The sequence below is a fragment of the Siniperca chuatsi genome, linkage group LG4, assembly GCF_020085105.1.
Source record: "Siniperca chuatsi isolate FFG_IHB_CAS linkage group LG4, ASM2008510v1, whole genome shotgun sequence".
NCBI lineage: Eukaryota > Metazoa > Chordata > Actinopteri > Centrarchiformes > Sinipercidae > Siniperca > Siniperca chuatsi.
Window position 1 is genome coordinate 23,316,714 of NC_058045.1, and position 16,953 is coordinate 23,333,666.

The 16,953-nt window shown below is 40.7% G+C and overlaps 1 protein-coding gene across 1 annotated transcript; it reads right to left on the reverse strand.

Moving 5' to 3' along the window:
• Positions 1-800: 800 nt before the first annotated feature.
• pnp6 (purine nucleoside phosphorylase 6) lies at positions 801-11,302 on the reverse strand (the record flags this gene model as incomplete). The annotated part of the gene is given in 6 exon segments (XM_044193468.1): positions 801-2,599; positions 3,361-3,551; positions 3,649-3,824; positions 6,978-7,081; positions 7,189-7,352; positions 11,205-11,302. Coding segments are annotated over 6 exon segments (870 nt in total). The 3' UTR covers positions 801-2,402.
• Between the last annotated feature and the right edge of the window lie 5,651 nt (positions 11,303-16,953).

Genomic DNA, 16,953 nt, shown 5'->3' on the forward strand with positions numbered 1-16,953 from the left:
AAAAAGACTTAGTGTGTGACAGTGTTTAAGAGTGTAAACTCAGCAGACCTGTCCCGCTCTATTTCCTCAGCTTCTCTTTTCACCCTATAATAATCAATGGTGGGCTCTGGACTCAGTTGGCACGGTGACACTAGATAGATCAACATTACATTACAGATGAGGCCTGTCGCCAGCCTGCGGGGACTGCCGACTCAAACACACTTCATTCTCCTCTCTTATTCTCTTTAGTCATTCCTATCGTCTGTCTTTATCTGTGTGTCCTGTCTACCCCTTCCCTCCATTCAAAGCAGAGAGCCTGCTATTTGCATCCTACAAGCATATCTCTGTAGACGTCTGTGGGAATGTGTGTAAATACAGTCCAGCAAAGTGTCGGTGTTGTGTTTGTGTTGTTGGGCTGCCTGGTTCATTTGTATTAATATTTCAGCTCCACAGTGGGCTGCACCTCTACATGCTGTATGTAGATGAATTATGTAACAGAAAGGAGCGGGGCACGGAACAGCCATTTCCACTTCATCTCAATCTCACAGCGTCTTCATCTGTTTGAGGTGTGTTCAAAGTGAAGGATAGAGAGAGTGGATGTGCTGAGGATGTGTGTGTTTAGGATGGGGGTCTCTCTCCTTTATCTCCATGCTTTTCTCAGATATCTCCCTGTTCACTGATCATTATTATCGCTGGAAGTGGAACTCTTTGTCTCCTTGAAAACATCCATATTGATTGATTCTTGGACATACCCCCCTCTGTACACAGACCCACACATAAACGTGTGCACTCATCCATGTCAGAAAAGACCAGCGTCCAGATGCCTTCTGTAAATTTTTATTTGACAGCAGTAGCATTTGCATGAAAATAAATTGTTTTAAGTCAACAGAGACATAGTAGGTTTATCTTGTAAGTGAGTTAAATTCTAACCATAGACCTGGATACAGTAAATATGATTCGACTGAGCATGCAATATATAGTGGTTATTCAGTCTAATAAAGACAAACTGTGGAAGACTTCACAAACCAGACAACAGAAGACTAACAAGGAAACAAAATACAACATTTGGAGTTGTACTCATACAGGAAAGTATGGTAGTACATCTTAAAATTGATTAAATGCAAATAATAAGTTTCCCTGCTTATTGTGTTTGGAGCAGCTCCCGATCTTTAAGACTTCCATTAGCATGTTGATGTTAAGCCTGATACAAATGGTCTGCTGATCTAGGATTTCTCTGGCCTTCCCAGCTCTAATGAATGAGACGGTCAAGGGAACCTGGCAGGAGGTTCCAGATCAGCGTGGAGAAGATTGAAAACCGCAGGCACATGTATTATAACCCTTCCTGATATTACAGTGTTGTTGTCTCTTTGCGTACAAATAAAACTGATCCAAATGCAATCCACCGCAGAAAAACCTTCATACATCATTACTGCTTGACCAGATTAGCCTTTGACTTTAGGTATTTCTTTCAGATTATATTGTGGTTTTTATAGTGATTCATTCGTTTTCTATATATAAATCCACAGATCTACAAGATCACTAAAACTAAGAACTCTATTATTGGAGAGGTTTTTCAGAAATTGATTCAGCTACCTAACCTTATTTCCTTTTTCAATGGAGATCCGACAAGGATTAGGATTGGCATGCCATTGCCATTTTGTAAAATGTTTCCATCAATAAACACATTAGGTCATTAAAATAAGTCACTTGTCTACTTCCAAAATAAACAACTCTGAGTGGAATGTAAATCTACCCACTTTGATTTATAGCTAAAAAAAAGTATTGACTGTATATTGTTAATAACAAGCAATCACAAAATAAAGGGAAGTAGGTGCTAGTTGGTCCCAGTCATCCTGTTTGATCACAAGAATTATTCTCTTTGATAAGCAACTGTTATTATTTGGATTAACTTCTAATTCCCTGCTAGAGAAGTAATGGACTGTTCCCTCTAGACCTGCACCAACATGGCAAGGCCAACGCATAAGTGCACAGTGTCTTCTGAATACATCTTAAGCTAGTACCGTAGATGATGTATTCGTAAGTGATAGTTGCATACATTGCTCTCGTTGAAGACAAATAAGACATATAGCCTGTATTCATATGAGAAATTTAAGTAAAAACTAGACATATACGTTGTCAACATTCCGGCAACATTACAAGCAGCTCTAAGTGGCATGTTGACATTCTCAACATTTTTGTCTTTGCTCTGCTCTCTTCCTCAAAAACCTCTCACTCACTCCCCCAGTTAACCATGTTAGCCAATACAATACCCAAATAAGTAATACTTTATCCACACCCACTTGAGCAGCTCACCATCTGCACATACTTTTTACCTTTTGCCCAAAGCTATGATTGCTCTCTAGTTACTTAATTGTGAGGTTTGAAACAATGTGAACTTTGTCAGCAGATTTTAGATGAAGGCACTAGATCTTGGTGATGAGGTGGCTGACGAGCCTCTGGATGTCCTGGGTCCGGCGCTGGGTGGTCCTCAGGACCTCCTCATGGTTTGCCTTCTCATTGCTGTCATAATCTGCCACGACCTTGTTGGTGATGAGGGACAGACCCAAGACACGCAAGCCACAGTGACGAGCCGCCACCACCTCTGGCACTGTGCTCATACCTAGACAGAGGGAAGAAGTCTGTTTCAGGTGCACTGACATGACATGACTTAATCGCGAGTATAGATGTATGTACTATATACAGTAAATATAATGCAATTTGACAGCGACTTTCATTATCTAGCATTATTTCTGTCGGACACAATATTGATATATATGAATATAATACTGATAGTTTGGCAGCTGCATCATTTCATTTTTTTTTTTGCAGGGTTTTATGTGTTCTGTCGCAGAAACAGAGCAGGAGGTTATAACAGTGGAAAAACAGAATTGCATTAGGCCATATTGTATTGTGTTTGTATAATTCCGATTGCTTTTTCTTAAAAAAAACTGGCAGTTGTGTAAATAATTGGAGGAGACCCAGATGAAAAGTTGGTCTGAAGTGTCTATGATAAAAAATAAGAAACTATTGACAAAAATCTGAAAAGCTCTCTTGGCCATTTTGTATGCACGTTTGCAGACAATCTCTACTTGAATCTAAAACTACCTTAACCTCTGTGGTTTTAGCCTATAGCTTATTAGTTTACATTTTGGCAAATCTACATCATGGAAAGCCATCCTGCTTTGGCTACTAGCAGGTCCTATTCCAGGGGGAACACTACTGCAAAATTCAAATGCTGTGTGTATCTATTCAGAGCACATTATCTGTTCTTATCTGAATAATGTATTCACATTAATTTTTCCTAGCAAGCTGTACAGAGAGAGTGGCTTTCCCACAACATATCAGTATCCCTTTAAGTGAGCACAAGGGAGCTGTACTAACCCACAGCGTCAGCCCCCAGCGTCTGCAGGAGTCTGCACTCTGCAATGGTCTCGTATGTTGGTCCAGCCAGCATGCAGTAAACCCCTTCCTGCAGGAAACTGTTGCAGCCCTGCTCCTTTGCTGTTTGCTTGGCCAGAGCCCTCAACTCAAGGTCATACGCATCCGACATGCAAGGGAAACGCACTCCAAACCTGAAGAGACATTTAATGATTGAATGGGACACAGCAATATGACACAGATGTTGCCAGTGCACACTTTCATAGTCCTGCCTCTGTGTTTGTGCTGTACCTTTCATCATTGTGACCACACAGTGGGTTCTGCCCTGCAAAACCCGGCATGTTGATGTGATCCTTAATGAGCATGATGTCTCCCACATCGTAACTGCCATTGAGTCCTCCCGCTGCGTTAGTCACAATCAGAGTTTTCACGCCCAGCAGGAAGAAGACTCGCACCGGGTACGTCACCTGGAGTGACAAACATGCTAGGCTTCAGAGACAGATACTGTCGTTCTTTTATTGTTTTGATGTATATCAGATTATTATAAATGGGAGTTACAAGACGGAAGAGAAAACGCATCACATGAAAAGCCCATATTTTAAAAGGGGCAGCTTCTGCACATGCTGATGTCAATAGACTCTAGGATTTTTATTACTGTAGGTCCTCGTTGAACTGTGCATGTCTGAAACAGTGGTGGATCGCTACTAACCTTTATAGGGCAGCTGATGGCCCGTAAATGACTGTTGTTACTTCTCACTGCAGTCACATTTGGAAATTGCTTTTTCTATCTCATATTTCTCTACAGCTTGAATTGCCTGTGAAAGTGTTTTGCTGGTTAGTGCAGAAATGTTTTCAAGTACCCTGGTTTCTTGATAAGGTCAGTGCTGTCATTTTGGAACATTGGCCTGTTTGATATGAGTTTTGCATATTATAATGGTGGACTGTGTTGGAAGCTGACTTGTAGCTTTGTTAGGAATGAAATGTAAGCATAGTAAGCTGCATAGCCTATGTAACAGCAGGACTGTACATAGTTAAACTGTAACAGGGAGCTGTTAATGGTGAGTTGACTTTATTAAGCTCTTGGGTGGCAATACATATTTGTCTGTGTTAAGCTAGTTTTCAGTTGTTAACGATTATTTATGTTACCTGAGAAGGAGAAAGAAATAAAATCACACAGAAACAGAACTTAAAGGAAAACAAGATTAAGAGTGTACAGCCACTCTAGCGGCTCAGTGAGGTGGTGGTTTGGTGCTTTGAGCTAAATGCTAACGTCTGCATGCTAAAATGCTCACAATGACAATGTTAGCATGTTAATGTGTAGCATTTAGGTGCTTATGTTTAGCATTTATATTTTGATGTAATGGTAACCTTCTTAATTTAGTGTTGGCATGCTAACATTTGCTAATAAGCACTAACCACAAAGTGCAGCTGAGGCTATTGGGTTTGTCATTAATTTTGCAGGTATCTGGTCAAAAAGCAAAGTATTGGACAAATTAAAAATGTTAGTTGTGGACCGACCAACCAACAGAGCCACGCCCCTAGTGTGGCTACTAAAAAACGTTTCATACCTAATTTGATCTTCTGTTCAGTTTAGGATTTTGTTCACAGGACAAAGTCTAACACAACTTCCTAGAAAAGCGTATTTGCAAATGTACCTCACTTGGCTTGAGTCAAATCTTTTTGAGTTCACCTCAGTTTATGGTGATTCAACTCAAGGCATTTCATACAATAAATCGCTATCCTAACAAGGATACAGGAGGGCCATAATGCGTCTGGCTTTCTATTACTGTATGTATGAAACTGGATTTTATGATTCAGTGGGGTTATAAGGATCATTTTATGTGGAGATGTTGCATCACAGCTAATAATAATATAAATAAAACCAGGATACAGTGTCTCCACAGGCAAAAGACCAGTCCCATATCAACACTATGACACAGTTTTCTTACTGTTGTCACGATTCTGCAGCTGATCATTCAACACACATAGTAAATTGTCAGCCAAAGTTGTGAGCTATACTGTGGGTTGTCATATTTTGATCAAAAGGCAACTGAAGACACCAAGTTCACACAGCTTGATATTATAAAATTACAAACTCATGAATGAGGATGAGATAAAAGCATATGTGTCTCTGAGATCTGATTCTCTGAAAGGGAATAAAACTATATGAAAAAAAGTCCAGTTTGAGCTGTTGAATTTAAAGTTGTAATCCATTTTATAGGCAGTTTGATATACTGTAAGTACTAGTTACAAATACTACATCTACAAGTATCACTACGCCAATGTTACTGTTGAACTTAAGAGATGTGGCACAAAATGAATCCTGTTTTGTAAAGAGCCTCCCTCTGTGACAAGAATAACAAAGTAAGTGTTTGTACATGTCCATGGTGTAAAGATTAGGCCTAAACCTACAGAAGCTGTCAATGTTTTTCTCAAAGTGATTGACAAAGTCAGAGTTTAACCTGCCAGCGTTAGTTCAGTTATCCTGGATAGTATATCATTCGCATCAGCAAGGTTTCAAAATGCAGAAGCAAGTTGGCTTGTGACAGAAATTGAGACAGAAAGCTGATCGCAAGGCAAAAGTAGTAACAAATGCATATGTCTGCATCTCTGCACCATCCATCCAGCACATGGATATCATTCAATTTCATTTGAATTCTTTAATTAATTAATATAATTCCAGCATAACTAATAGTAAAGTAGACAAGTCCAATAGACAAACAATGTAATTCCGAGATCAAACACATTGTAATGTTTTTAGCCATGCTGCCAGCATGGCTTTATAGATGGCAATGTTGGTCGGTCAGTCCACCACTTTGGTCCAGACTGATATATTTCAACAACTATCGGATGGATTGCCATGAAATTTAGTACAGATATCCTAAGATTTGGTGATCCCCTGAGTTTTCCTTTAACAGCATTAGTAGGACAAAACTTTAGCAGCACTAGCAGGACAACATTTTCACACTGGCACAGATGGACTGGCACAGCCATTTTACAGACATTCATGTTTCCCAGATGATGAATCGTGCTGACTTTGATGATCCCCTGACTTTTCCTCTTGTGACACCATGAGGTTAACATTTGTGGCTTTGAGGGTAATGTAACTATGAGATGGATTACCATCAAACCATGGAATCTGACACACAGATTCATGTCAACCTCAGGATGAACTGTAATAACTTAGTTGACCCCTTAACCTTTCCTCTGGCACCATCATCAGGTCAAACTATAAATTTGTCTAATACTTTGGACTAAATACCTGCAAAACTAATAACATTCCCATCAGCCTCAGCTGTACTTTGTGTTTAGCAAATGTTAGCATGCTAACATGCTAAACTAAGATGGTGAACCTGAAACATCAGCATATTAGCATTTTCACTGTGAGCATGTTAGCAATGTTACATGCTGCCCTTAGTATCTAGCTGCATAAGTACAGGCTCCCACAGCCAATAGTATGGCTGTAGACGTTAAGTGTTGTTTTTTAATACATTATTACAAAACCAGTTAATTCTAAAGGTTGTTTACAGCTCATCTTTAGCAATAACACTGTCCCAGCCTTACTAATAAAAACCATTTCAAACTATTTCATACAGGCTACCTTACGTACTATAGATTACCGTGTGTATGTTGTAGCCCTCGTAGAAGTGGAATCTCCCCTGCATGCAGACACACTCACGGCCCTGCAGCTTCCCGAACACCAGCTGACCGGCATGGCCTGGCACTGCACAGCACACATACAGTATAAGCAGCTGCTAGCATGCTTATGGACAGTTTCCAAACACTTACAATAAGTTTTAGATGAAAAGCAATTTGCCAGAGACAACTTACCAGTGCTAATGGGAAAACGTGGAATATCCTTGTACGGGACCACAGTCTTGTCACTCAGCAGGTCAGCCAGACCGCCCAGGCCTGAACCACAGATGATGGCGACTTTAGGACGCTGCTCTGTGTGGGCCTTCAGCCAGTCTGCTGTCTCCTTATAATCTTCATAACTGTATATGAAAGTAATGGGAAAAATATTGATTAATGTCAAATATTACTAAACAATAGCTCTGATAGTGAGTTGCATATCTCTGTGATAATTATCGCCATAACTATCATCATCATTATAAAATGAAATGTGTGCGGGAAAGTATTGATTACATATTTTAGAGGAAAGTAATGAATGCGCACATACATACTGAAATAAATATGCAGTATACTGTATGTGGAAGCGCTATAAAAAAAACTTAAAGAGGAGTGCTTTGCATGATTCACAGTTAAAAAAAAGTCCTTATTTATGTTATACTGGCCCTTTATGCAGCCCCTTAGTTCATCCTCTGCCTGAAACAAGCCGTTTTAGCTCCTGTCTCTTAAAGGCCTCCCTCCCTAAAAGCCCATTTTCTGGGGCGCCCCAGTAGCTCACCTGGTGGAATGCATGCCCCATATACCAAGGCTTCATGTCATCCCTTCTCTCTCTCTCTCTCTCTCTCTCTCTCTCTCTCCCTTTCCTGTCTATCTTCAACTGTACTATATAAAGGAAACTCCACTTTCTTATGATTGGCCAACTTCCAGAAGCCGCACTGCCTCACCCAATTGCCAGTGTGCTTGACGACATATGGTAGCTATAGTAACTTAGCTTGAAAAATTGTGATATGGGGCACTGAATTTGATGAACTGTTTATCAGACCACAAATGAGACAAATGAGAAAGAGTTTCCCCTCAGGGATCAATAAAGTATTTCTGATTCTGATTTCTGATTCTAAAGAACTAGGCTGGAAAAACGATAGCTGCTGCCAGAGCGGAGTGTTTCTGGAGGTCGGTGTAGGTACCAGATATGCTTGGGCTGGTAGATCTGCTCGGGGGCTCACTGATTACTGTACAAAAACCCACAACTTTTATAATTTTATTCACTGATTTTTGTGAAACTGGGTCATATTTTATGGAGTTTATAAAGTTTTTAGATGGACAGATAGCTTTAAAGTAACTGCTAACTACTGCTAACTGTAGCTGCCGTTAGCCAGTTAGCTCACTTAGCCGTGCTGTAGTTATTCGTCACTTTAGCAACAAGTAAAGCCATCTGTCCATCAAGAATGTAACTTTCCTTCACAACTGAAAAAGCATTTTCTGTGAGGCATACCGAACAACTTCCAAAAACTTGAAGAGTAGTTCTGAGCAGAGTTGTCTCCCATTGCCAGACCTATCTCCACACTTTGTTTTAGCACCAGCACTGGAGAAAGTGCTATGAGCAGAACGGTCGAATAACTGAGACAGGCTGAGTGGGTGGATGGGCGTGTCCCTATACTTCGTGCGTGTGCTGTGCCTGGAGCAGATCATGAGCAGATGACTGTATAAGGACATCCGGCACGAAAGTAGAAAAAAACTTTCAACATTCAAAGCAATCTGAAGCCTGAGCTTTTTGCTCACAGGGATTACTTTTACATATGTTTACTTCATTTTTTTTTTTTTAATTTAGCCACGTTTAATATGAACATCCGACATTGTAACATTATATATATGACAAATCAACTTTCTGAAAATCACGCCAAGCTGTCGCTCATTGTCATGACAATAGTTTGCAATATTCTGTAACAACCATGTTAAATAGCCTACTAGTTAAAAGATCAGCTGGAAAGAAATACAGGAGTAAAAGCACATGGAAAGGAACATTGTGTAAAAATAGAAATAAATGATACATTGTGCAACACACTTATGGGATTTTACTTTGCCATTTTAAGTGTACCAGCCAAATTATTATTCAGGGATGCTGAGTTGATTGGAAAAGCCTCAAGGTACTACATTATACAAAGTCTGAAACAGTCTGTAATTCTGGTTATAAATCTGGCTGTAAAGCTATAACCTGGTTAATGTTCCCTCTATGCCTCAAGCTTTGTTATTAAAACACAATGACACTTCAGGCCGCAGCCTTTACCAGCCCAATCTGCAGCAGGAGAGAGCCTGATGATTTTTAGCCCATTTTAAGATGACAGCTACATCAGACTAGCCTTGGGTGTTCAATCTTCTCACATTTTCCCCTTGTTTCCTTATTTAATTCAAGCTCAAAGCGGAGCTGGGAAATCTTTTATAACAGTAGGCATGTTGGTACCTGGGACATTGGCAAAGTCATGAACTTTTATGAGTGTGAGTGAGTCAATAAAACTTATCAAGACAAACATAAAGCAGATGTGTATTTCTGCTTTATCAAAAATCTGTGAACGAAGTGTCATAACACCCTACAAGTAATCCATTTATTCTACAGTACAGACAACGGTGACACAATTGTTGTATGACTGTCATTACTGGTCTGTCAGTTGCAGATGTTGCAACAACTGAACAACATCTTTTTTTAATCAGTGATTCATAAACCCAAGACACTGAAACATGAGGACATCTGTAGGGGTGTGTAATATGTAGCTTTGCCACAAAAAAAACATCTCTTATCCAACAAAAAAATGATGCCATTTCATTTGTCTGTAATTCTGCTATCATGTTTTATATCAGCATCAGTGAATCACTCTTAGAAACAAGGAGGATTGTCAAGGGGAAAACTAAATTATGTTGTAAATGTGTTACGCTGCTGAATTTACTAATAGCCAAGTAGACGGACCAAACTAACAGCTAACAACCCAGAAAAGTGTTTTAACGATGGACATTTTGACAATGGCTGAACCTCTAACATATTCTTAGCCCCCTTTCATTAGAGAACAAATGCATGGCGTTTCAAATCCACAAGATTCAGTCTACAATACCATCTTGTTATTTCTCGCCTAATGATTCTCCTGTTGTTTAAAACTGATACCAAGTGCTGACACTTTTTAGCTAGCTTCCCTTTTTTCCACAACTGTGTGTTAGCATTTTATGATGTTTAATAGAAACTGAGTCTGTTGTTGTACACTTAGCACCATATTTCTACAAAATCTATACTTACCAAAAGATATAATCAATTTCATTATTGTAAATGAATAGCCCTAATGCACATTAACTGCAAATTACTGAAGCTAAGTACATTCTCATACAACTATAGATCAAATTGTGTCAATTTTTTTGAATTTCAAAACCTTACCCTAACTTTAACCAAACTTACCCTAAAAATAAATTAATGATAACTTGAAGTTAATGGAACTAATCAAACTAATGCTCAAGATGTTTACAGTTATTTTTTTATATTTCATAAGTTCTGCTTTTTTTTTCTAGAATATTATTTCAATTGCTAAAAGCTATTGCCTATTCATCAATGTATGATTTTTTTTATAGATTTAAATGTATTTACATCTGTAAAAGAAAAAGAAGGGTTAGAGTTTATTATGTAGGCTTATTATTCATTGTTTTTGGACCAAGCTTCTTTACTATTTCGTTCCTTAAAAACAAATGCATAAAAGCTGCATTAAATCATGTTTAACGATCATGCAGGTCACACACACGCCTCTGAAAATACAGTAACATTTAACTGAGAGCAGGAAGTGAGCTCCGAGGCTCTCAGTGAACACCAAACACAAGACTGGCCTGTTCAGTGAGCAGACACAAGCATTATTAATTACAGGCAGACTTTATAGTTAGCTACGACATAGGTCTATATAGGCCTACCACCTGTAACATACACGATTACGTCAGAGTGAGAGGTGTCATCCTGGGAGGAAAGCCCCCATAGGCCACTAATCCTTTAGAATAAAGCGTTCATGTTACTGTTGCCTTGGCTTCTCTAAACGACTCTCAAAGAGCGCAGTCCATACCAAGATGCGTGTTGCAAACTTCAGGGATTACACAACACCACTGGATATCATTTAACAGAATTAGGCTACAAAGTAGCCTTGACAACCAGTCTCATTTCACACCGGTGCACCAACATCCAGCCTTATCGGTCTTACCTGCACTGACTGGAGGAGGAGGAGGACGGCGCTTCCATGTCTGATGATGAGCGGGACCAATCTACTGAGAAGACGCTGTCTGTGTGTCGTGTTTGACAGACTCTTCCCGTGCTGAGTTCACAGTATCGGAGCGGCTGATGGAGAGTCTGCTGCGGCTGACGGAGCGGCGGAGATCATGCTGCGCGCCGACGTCACGGCGTATAGAGCGAAGGGGCGGGGCCTACACTGACTGCCGGTCCCTTTGAAGAAGATTAAATCTAATTTTCTACCAGGCTGGGCAGCTCACTGATCCGTTCACTGAGAGAGACAGGGCCTGGGAACCGAGGCAGAAACAATAAGAGGGCAACAGAGGGAAAGGGAAACAGAAAGATCAGGGAAATAATAAGATCAGCAACAACTTTTTTAATAAACTTAAAAAAATTTGACCAAAATGAGCTAATTCTAATAATCACTGAGTTTGGTTAAACACCTCAAATCCAGGGAGCTCTGCATAATATCTTCCTCAACTGAAACATGTACAACTTGTTTCTCTGTCTCTCTCTCTCTCTAACCCACCCACAGACACTCGCGCACCCACAGGCACACACACAGGCTACACAACAATTCAAAGTGCTGACTCATGGGTTACAAGGAGAGAATGAAAGTGACAGTGAGAGAAATCAACGACAAAAACTGAGTACACACAGCTGTAACTACATTAGACTGTAAGCCTATAAGTCAAGAGAACTAATCCAATATGTTATAATGACACATGATCAGATAAACTCTTTAAATGGCTACTATAACCAGAACTGCAATGCATAGTGTAATAAAACATCATTTCAATATAACTAACTAATTAACAGACTTTATGATTTAAAGCTTTGTGAAGTGAATGAGCACGTCCAAGGCTGGAGGGCACTGAGGTCATGTCCTCAATATTTTTCCTTGGAATTTCAGGATTTTAACACGGTGGGGGAGTTTACATTCTACAATAAAAACTAACACAGTGCGGCATTTTAATGTATAAGCTCATGCCAGCATTTTTCTATTCAGTATATTTAAATCCGACTAGTTTTAGCTTAACAAAAAAGTGAATAAAGAAAAAAGTATTTTGTTCCTTGCAATGTGGAGAAGGCTTTGAAATAGCATTTTGACCTTAATGTGAGCAGGGATACCTAGATAATTAAAATTTCATGCTCACTTGGCTTTTAAATCCCTTTTGTAGTCCCACTTGCCTTCATAATGACCCTCTTGAACACACACACACACACACACGCAGGGCTCAATTGGTGTTGGTTTTGTGTGTGTGTATGTGTAAGAGAGAGACGTGTAAGAGTGGGACATGTGCATTTGATAAATATAATATGGGACATATCATCTGATATAATAGCTGTTTTCAGTTTATTATTTCTATTGTGGGTTATTATTTCTGATGTCCAGGGATGTTAGATTATCACACAGTAACTATGTGGTGAACTTCCATCTCACTAAATGTTGGACTTTTCAAAGTCTGCAGTGAACCACGTCTCACTTTCAGTGAAACAGACTAAGACAAGCTGCTTTAATTTGACTGGTGGTCAAATTCAATATCAAAGAGACAAATCACATTTTAACATGTACTAAAATCTTCTTCTTTTCCTTTCGGCTGTTCCCTTTCAGGGGTCGCCACAGCGAATCATGTGCCTCCATCTAACCCTGTCCTCTGCATCCTCTTCACTCACACCAATTAGCTTCATGTCCTCTCTCACTACATCCATAAATCTCCTCTTTGGTCTTCCTCTAGACCTCCTACCTGGCAGCTCCAACCTCAGCATCCTTCTACCAATATATTCACAGTCTCTCCTCTGAACACGTCCAAACCACCTCAATCTGGCCTCTCTGACTTTATCTCCGAAACGTCTAACATGAGCTGTCCCTCTGATGTACTCATTCCTGATCCTGTCCATCCTCGTCACTCCCAAAGAGAACCTCAACATCTTAAGCTCTGCTACCTACAGCTCTGCCTCTGTTCTTCAGTGCCACTGTCTCTAAGCTGTACAACATCGCTGGTCTCACCACCGTCTTGATCACCTTTCCTTTCATTCTTGCTGATACTCTTTTATCACACAACACACCTAACACTTTTCTCCACCCGTTCCAACCTGCTTGCACTCGCCTCTTCACCTCTTTTCCACAGTCTCCATTGCTCTGAACTGTTGACCCTAAGTACTTAAAGTCCTGCACCTTCTTCACCTCTGCTCCCTGTAACCTCACCGTTCCACCTGGGTCCCTCTCATTGACACACATGTATTCTGTCTTACTGCGGCTAAGCTTCATTCCTCTGTTTTCCAGAGCAGACCTCCATCTCTCTAGATTTTCCTCCACCTGCTCCCTGCTCTCACTACAAATCACAATGTCATCCGCAAACATCATAGTCCATGGAGATTCCTGTCTAACCTCATCTGTCAGCCTGTCCATCACCAGAGCAAACAAGAAGGGGCTCAGAGCCGATACTTGATGCAGACCCACCTTCACCTTGAACTCCTCTGTCACACCTACAGTACACCTCACCACGGTCTTACAGCTCTCATACATGTCCTGCACCACTCTAACATACTTCTCTGCCACTCCAGACTTCCTCATACAATACCACAGCTCCTCTCTCGGCACCCTGTCATACGCTTTCTCTAAATCTACAAAGACACAATGCAACTCCCTATGACCTTCTCTGTACTTCTCCATCAGCATCCTCAGAGCAAATACTGCATCTGTCGTACTCTTTCTAGGCATGAAACCACATTGCTGCTCACAAATGCTCACCTCTGCCCTTAGCCTAGCTTCCACTACTCTTTCCCACAACTTCATTGTATGGCTCATCAGCTTTATTCCTCTGTAGGTGCCACAGCTCTGCACATCTCCCTTGTTCTTAAAAATTGGCACCAGTACACTTCTCCTCCATTCCTCTGGCATCCTCTCACTCTCCAAGATCTTGTTAAACAAACTAGTCAGAAACTCTACTGCCACCTCTCACTTCCTTACCTCCACAGGTATGTCATCAGGACCAACTGCCTTTCCACTCTTCATCCTCTTCAACGTCCTCCTCACTTCACTCTTGCTAATCTTTGATACTTCCTGCTCCACACCAGTCACTGCTTCTACTCTTCGTTCCCTTTCATTTTCCTCATTCATCAACTCTTCAAAGTACTCCTTCCATCTTCCCATCACACTCCTGGCACCTGTCAATACATTACCATCCTTATCTTTAATCACCCTAACCTGCTGCACATCCTTCCCATCTCTATCTCTTTGTCTGGCCAACCTGTACAAATCCACCTCTCCCTCTTTAGTGTCCAACCTAGCATACAAGTCCTCATATGCTCTTTGTTTGGCCTTTGCCACCTCTACCTTCACCTTATGCTGCATCTCCCTGTACTCCTGTCTACTCTCTTCAGTCCTCTCAGTGTCCCACTTCTTCTTAGCTAACCTCTTTCTCTGTATACACTCCTGCACTTCCTCGTTCCACCACCTAGTCTCCTTGTCCACTTTCCTCTTTCCAGATGACACACTGAGTACCCCCCTACCTGTCTCCCTGATCACATTAGCTGTAGTGGTCCAGTCATCTGGGAGCACTTCCTGACCACCCAGAGACTGTCTCAGCTCCTCCCTGAAAACTACACGACATTCTTCCTTTTTCAACTTCCACCACTTCGTCCTCTGCTCCGTCTTTGTCCTCTTCATCTTCCTCACCACCAGAGTCATTTTACACACTACCATCCTGTGTTGTCTGGCTACACTCTCCCCTACTACTACTTTACAGTCACTGGTCTCTTTCAGATTACAACGCCTACACAAGATGTAGTCCACCTGAGTGCTTCTACCTCCGCTCTTATATGTCACCCTATGTTCCTGCCTCTTCTGGAAGAAAGTGTTCATTACAGCCATTTCCATCCTCTTTGCAAAGTCTACCACCATCTGTACTTCTGCGTTCCTGTCCTGAAGACCAAACCTGCCCATCACATTCTCACCGCCTCTGTTCCCTTCACCTACAAGCCCATTGAAATCTGCACCAATCACCACTCTCTCACCTCTGGGGATACTCTGCATCACTTCATCTAACTCACTCCAGAATTTCTCCTTCTCTTCTAACTCACATCCTACCTGTGGGGCATAACCACTCACGACATTGAACATCACCCCTTCAATTTCCAGCTTCAGACTCATCAACCTGTCTGATACTCTTTTCACCTCTAGAACATTCCTCACAAACTCCTCTTTCAGGATAACTCTGTTTCTCTTCCTATCTGACCCATAGTAGAACAACTTGAACCCTGCTCTTAAGCTTCTAGCCTTGCTACCTTTCCACCTGGTCTCCTGGACACACAGTATGTCCACCTTCCTTCTCTGCATCATGTCAATCAACTCTCTAGCCTTCCCTGTCATAGTCCCAACATTTAAAGTCCCTACTGTCAGTCCTACATTCTTAGCTTTCCTCTTCTCTCTCTGCCTACGAACACACCTTCCTCCTCTCCTTCTTCGTCTTTGACCAACAGTAGTCCAATTTCCACCTGTACCCTGTAGGTCAACAGCACCGGTGGCGGTCGTTGTTAACCCGGGCCCCGACCGATCCGGTATGGAAGTCATTTTCACGATTCGCATTTTTAATTTGGCATGTGTTTTACGTCGGATGCCCTTCCTGACACAACCCTCTGCATTTATCCAGATTTGGGACTGGCACAAGAAGACACTGGCTTGTGCCCCCTTGTGGTTGCATTTTTAACATGTACTAAAATACTTCTAAAAATAAACAAAGTTAATATCAGACATAGAGTATTAAGAGAAATACACATTTGTTTCCATTTGATGTTACTTCATACTTCTACTCCGCTAAACATTAGGGAAGGAAGTATTTTACCTTTTACCTGGGTACATTTATTTGACAGGTTATTCGCAGATTAAGATTTTACATACAAAATATAATCGTCCTATAAAATATGATGCAATGTTATATATAAGATACACAACAGTAGGCTATATAAAGTAGTTAAAATGAAATTAAAATTTTTAAATAGACGTGTTGTTTGTGTCATCATGAGAGACAACTCCGTTACAGATAGATCGACCAATTAAAAATGTAGCAGCCGCTAGCCAATCAGAAAACAGTTTACTGGGAGGTGGTTGAGTACGTTGCCTGGGCAACAAACCACAACGAAGTGGAGTCGAGCGCTTGTGACTGAATTTCGAAGAGCTTCATCTAGCATATATCCGCCGTTTATTCACCTACGGAGTGGTAATACTTATTATTTTTCTGTCAGTGCAACAAGACAACAGGTTTACCCGTTAAGTTTACTTAAGTGACGGAAGAGAAGTTTTTAGCCAGGTAGGATAGATTTTACAACCTAACGTTAATGTACAGCGAGTCGACAGCAATGTATTTTCAAGTTAGAGCGAGCTGATAATAATGACCATGTGTAACACTAATTAGAAGTAATTGCAGATAATTTGGCCAGTTTAAAGTAAGCTTAGAATACAAGTTCTAATAGAAGTAAGTTTAGTTACTGTTAGCCTAACTTACACATTAGCAACATAAAAGAAAACCAACGTCTTTGGTAATTCCGTCACGTTAGTTAGTATGAAATGGGCACTTAATTAGCGCTATCCATTACTAAATGACACATCTTCTCTTCTCATCTCTTCTCTTCCAATACCTTTTCTTTTTTTGCAGGTGATTTTTCTTCAAAACACATCCAAAATGACAGCCATTCAATTTCCCTCAAGGCCAAAGTGGTTC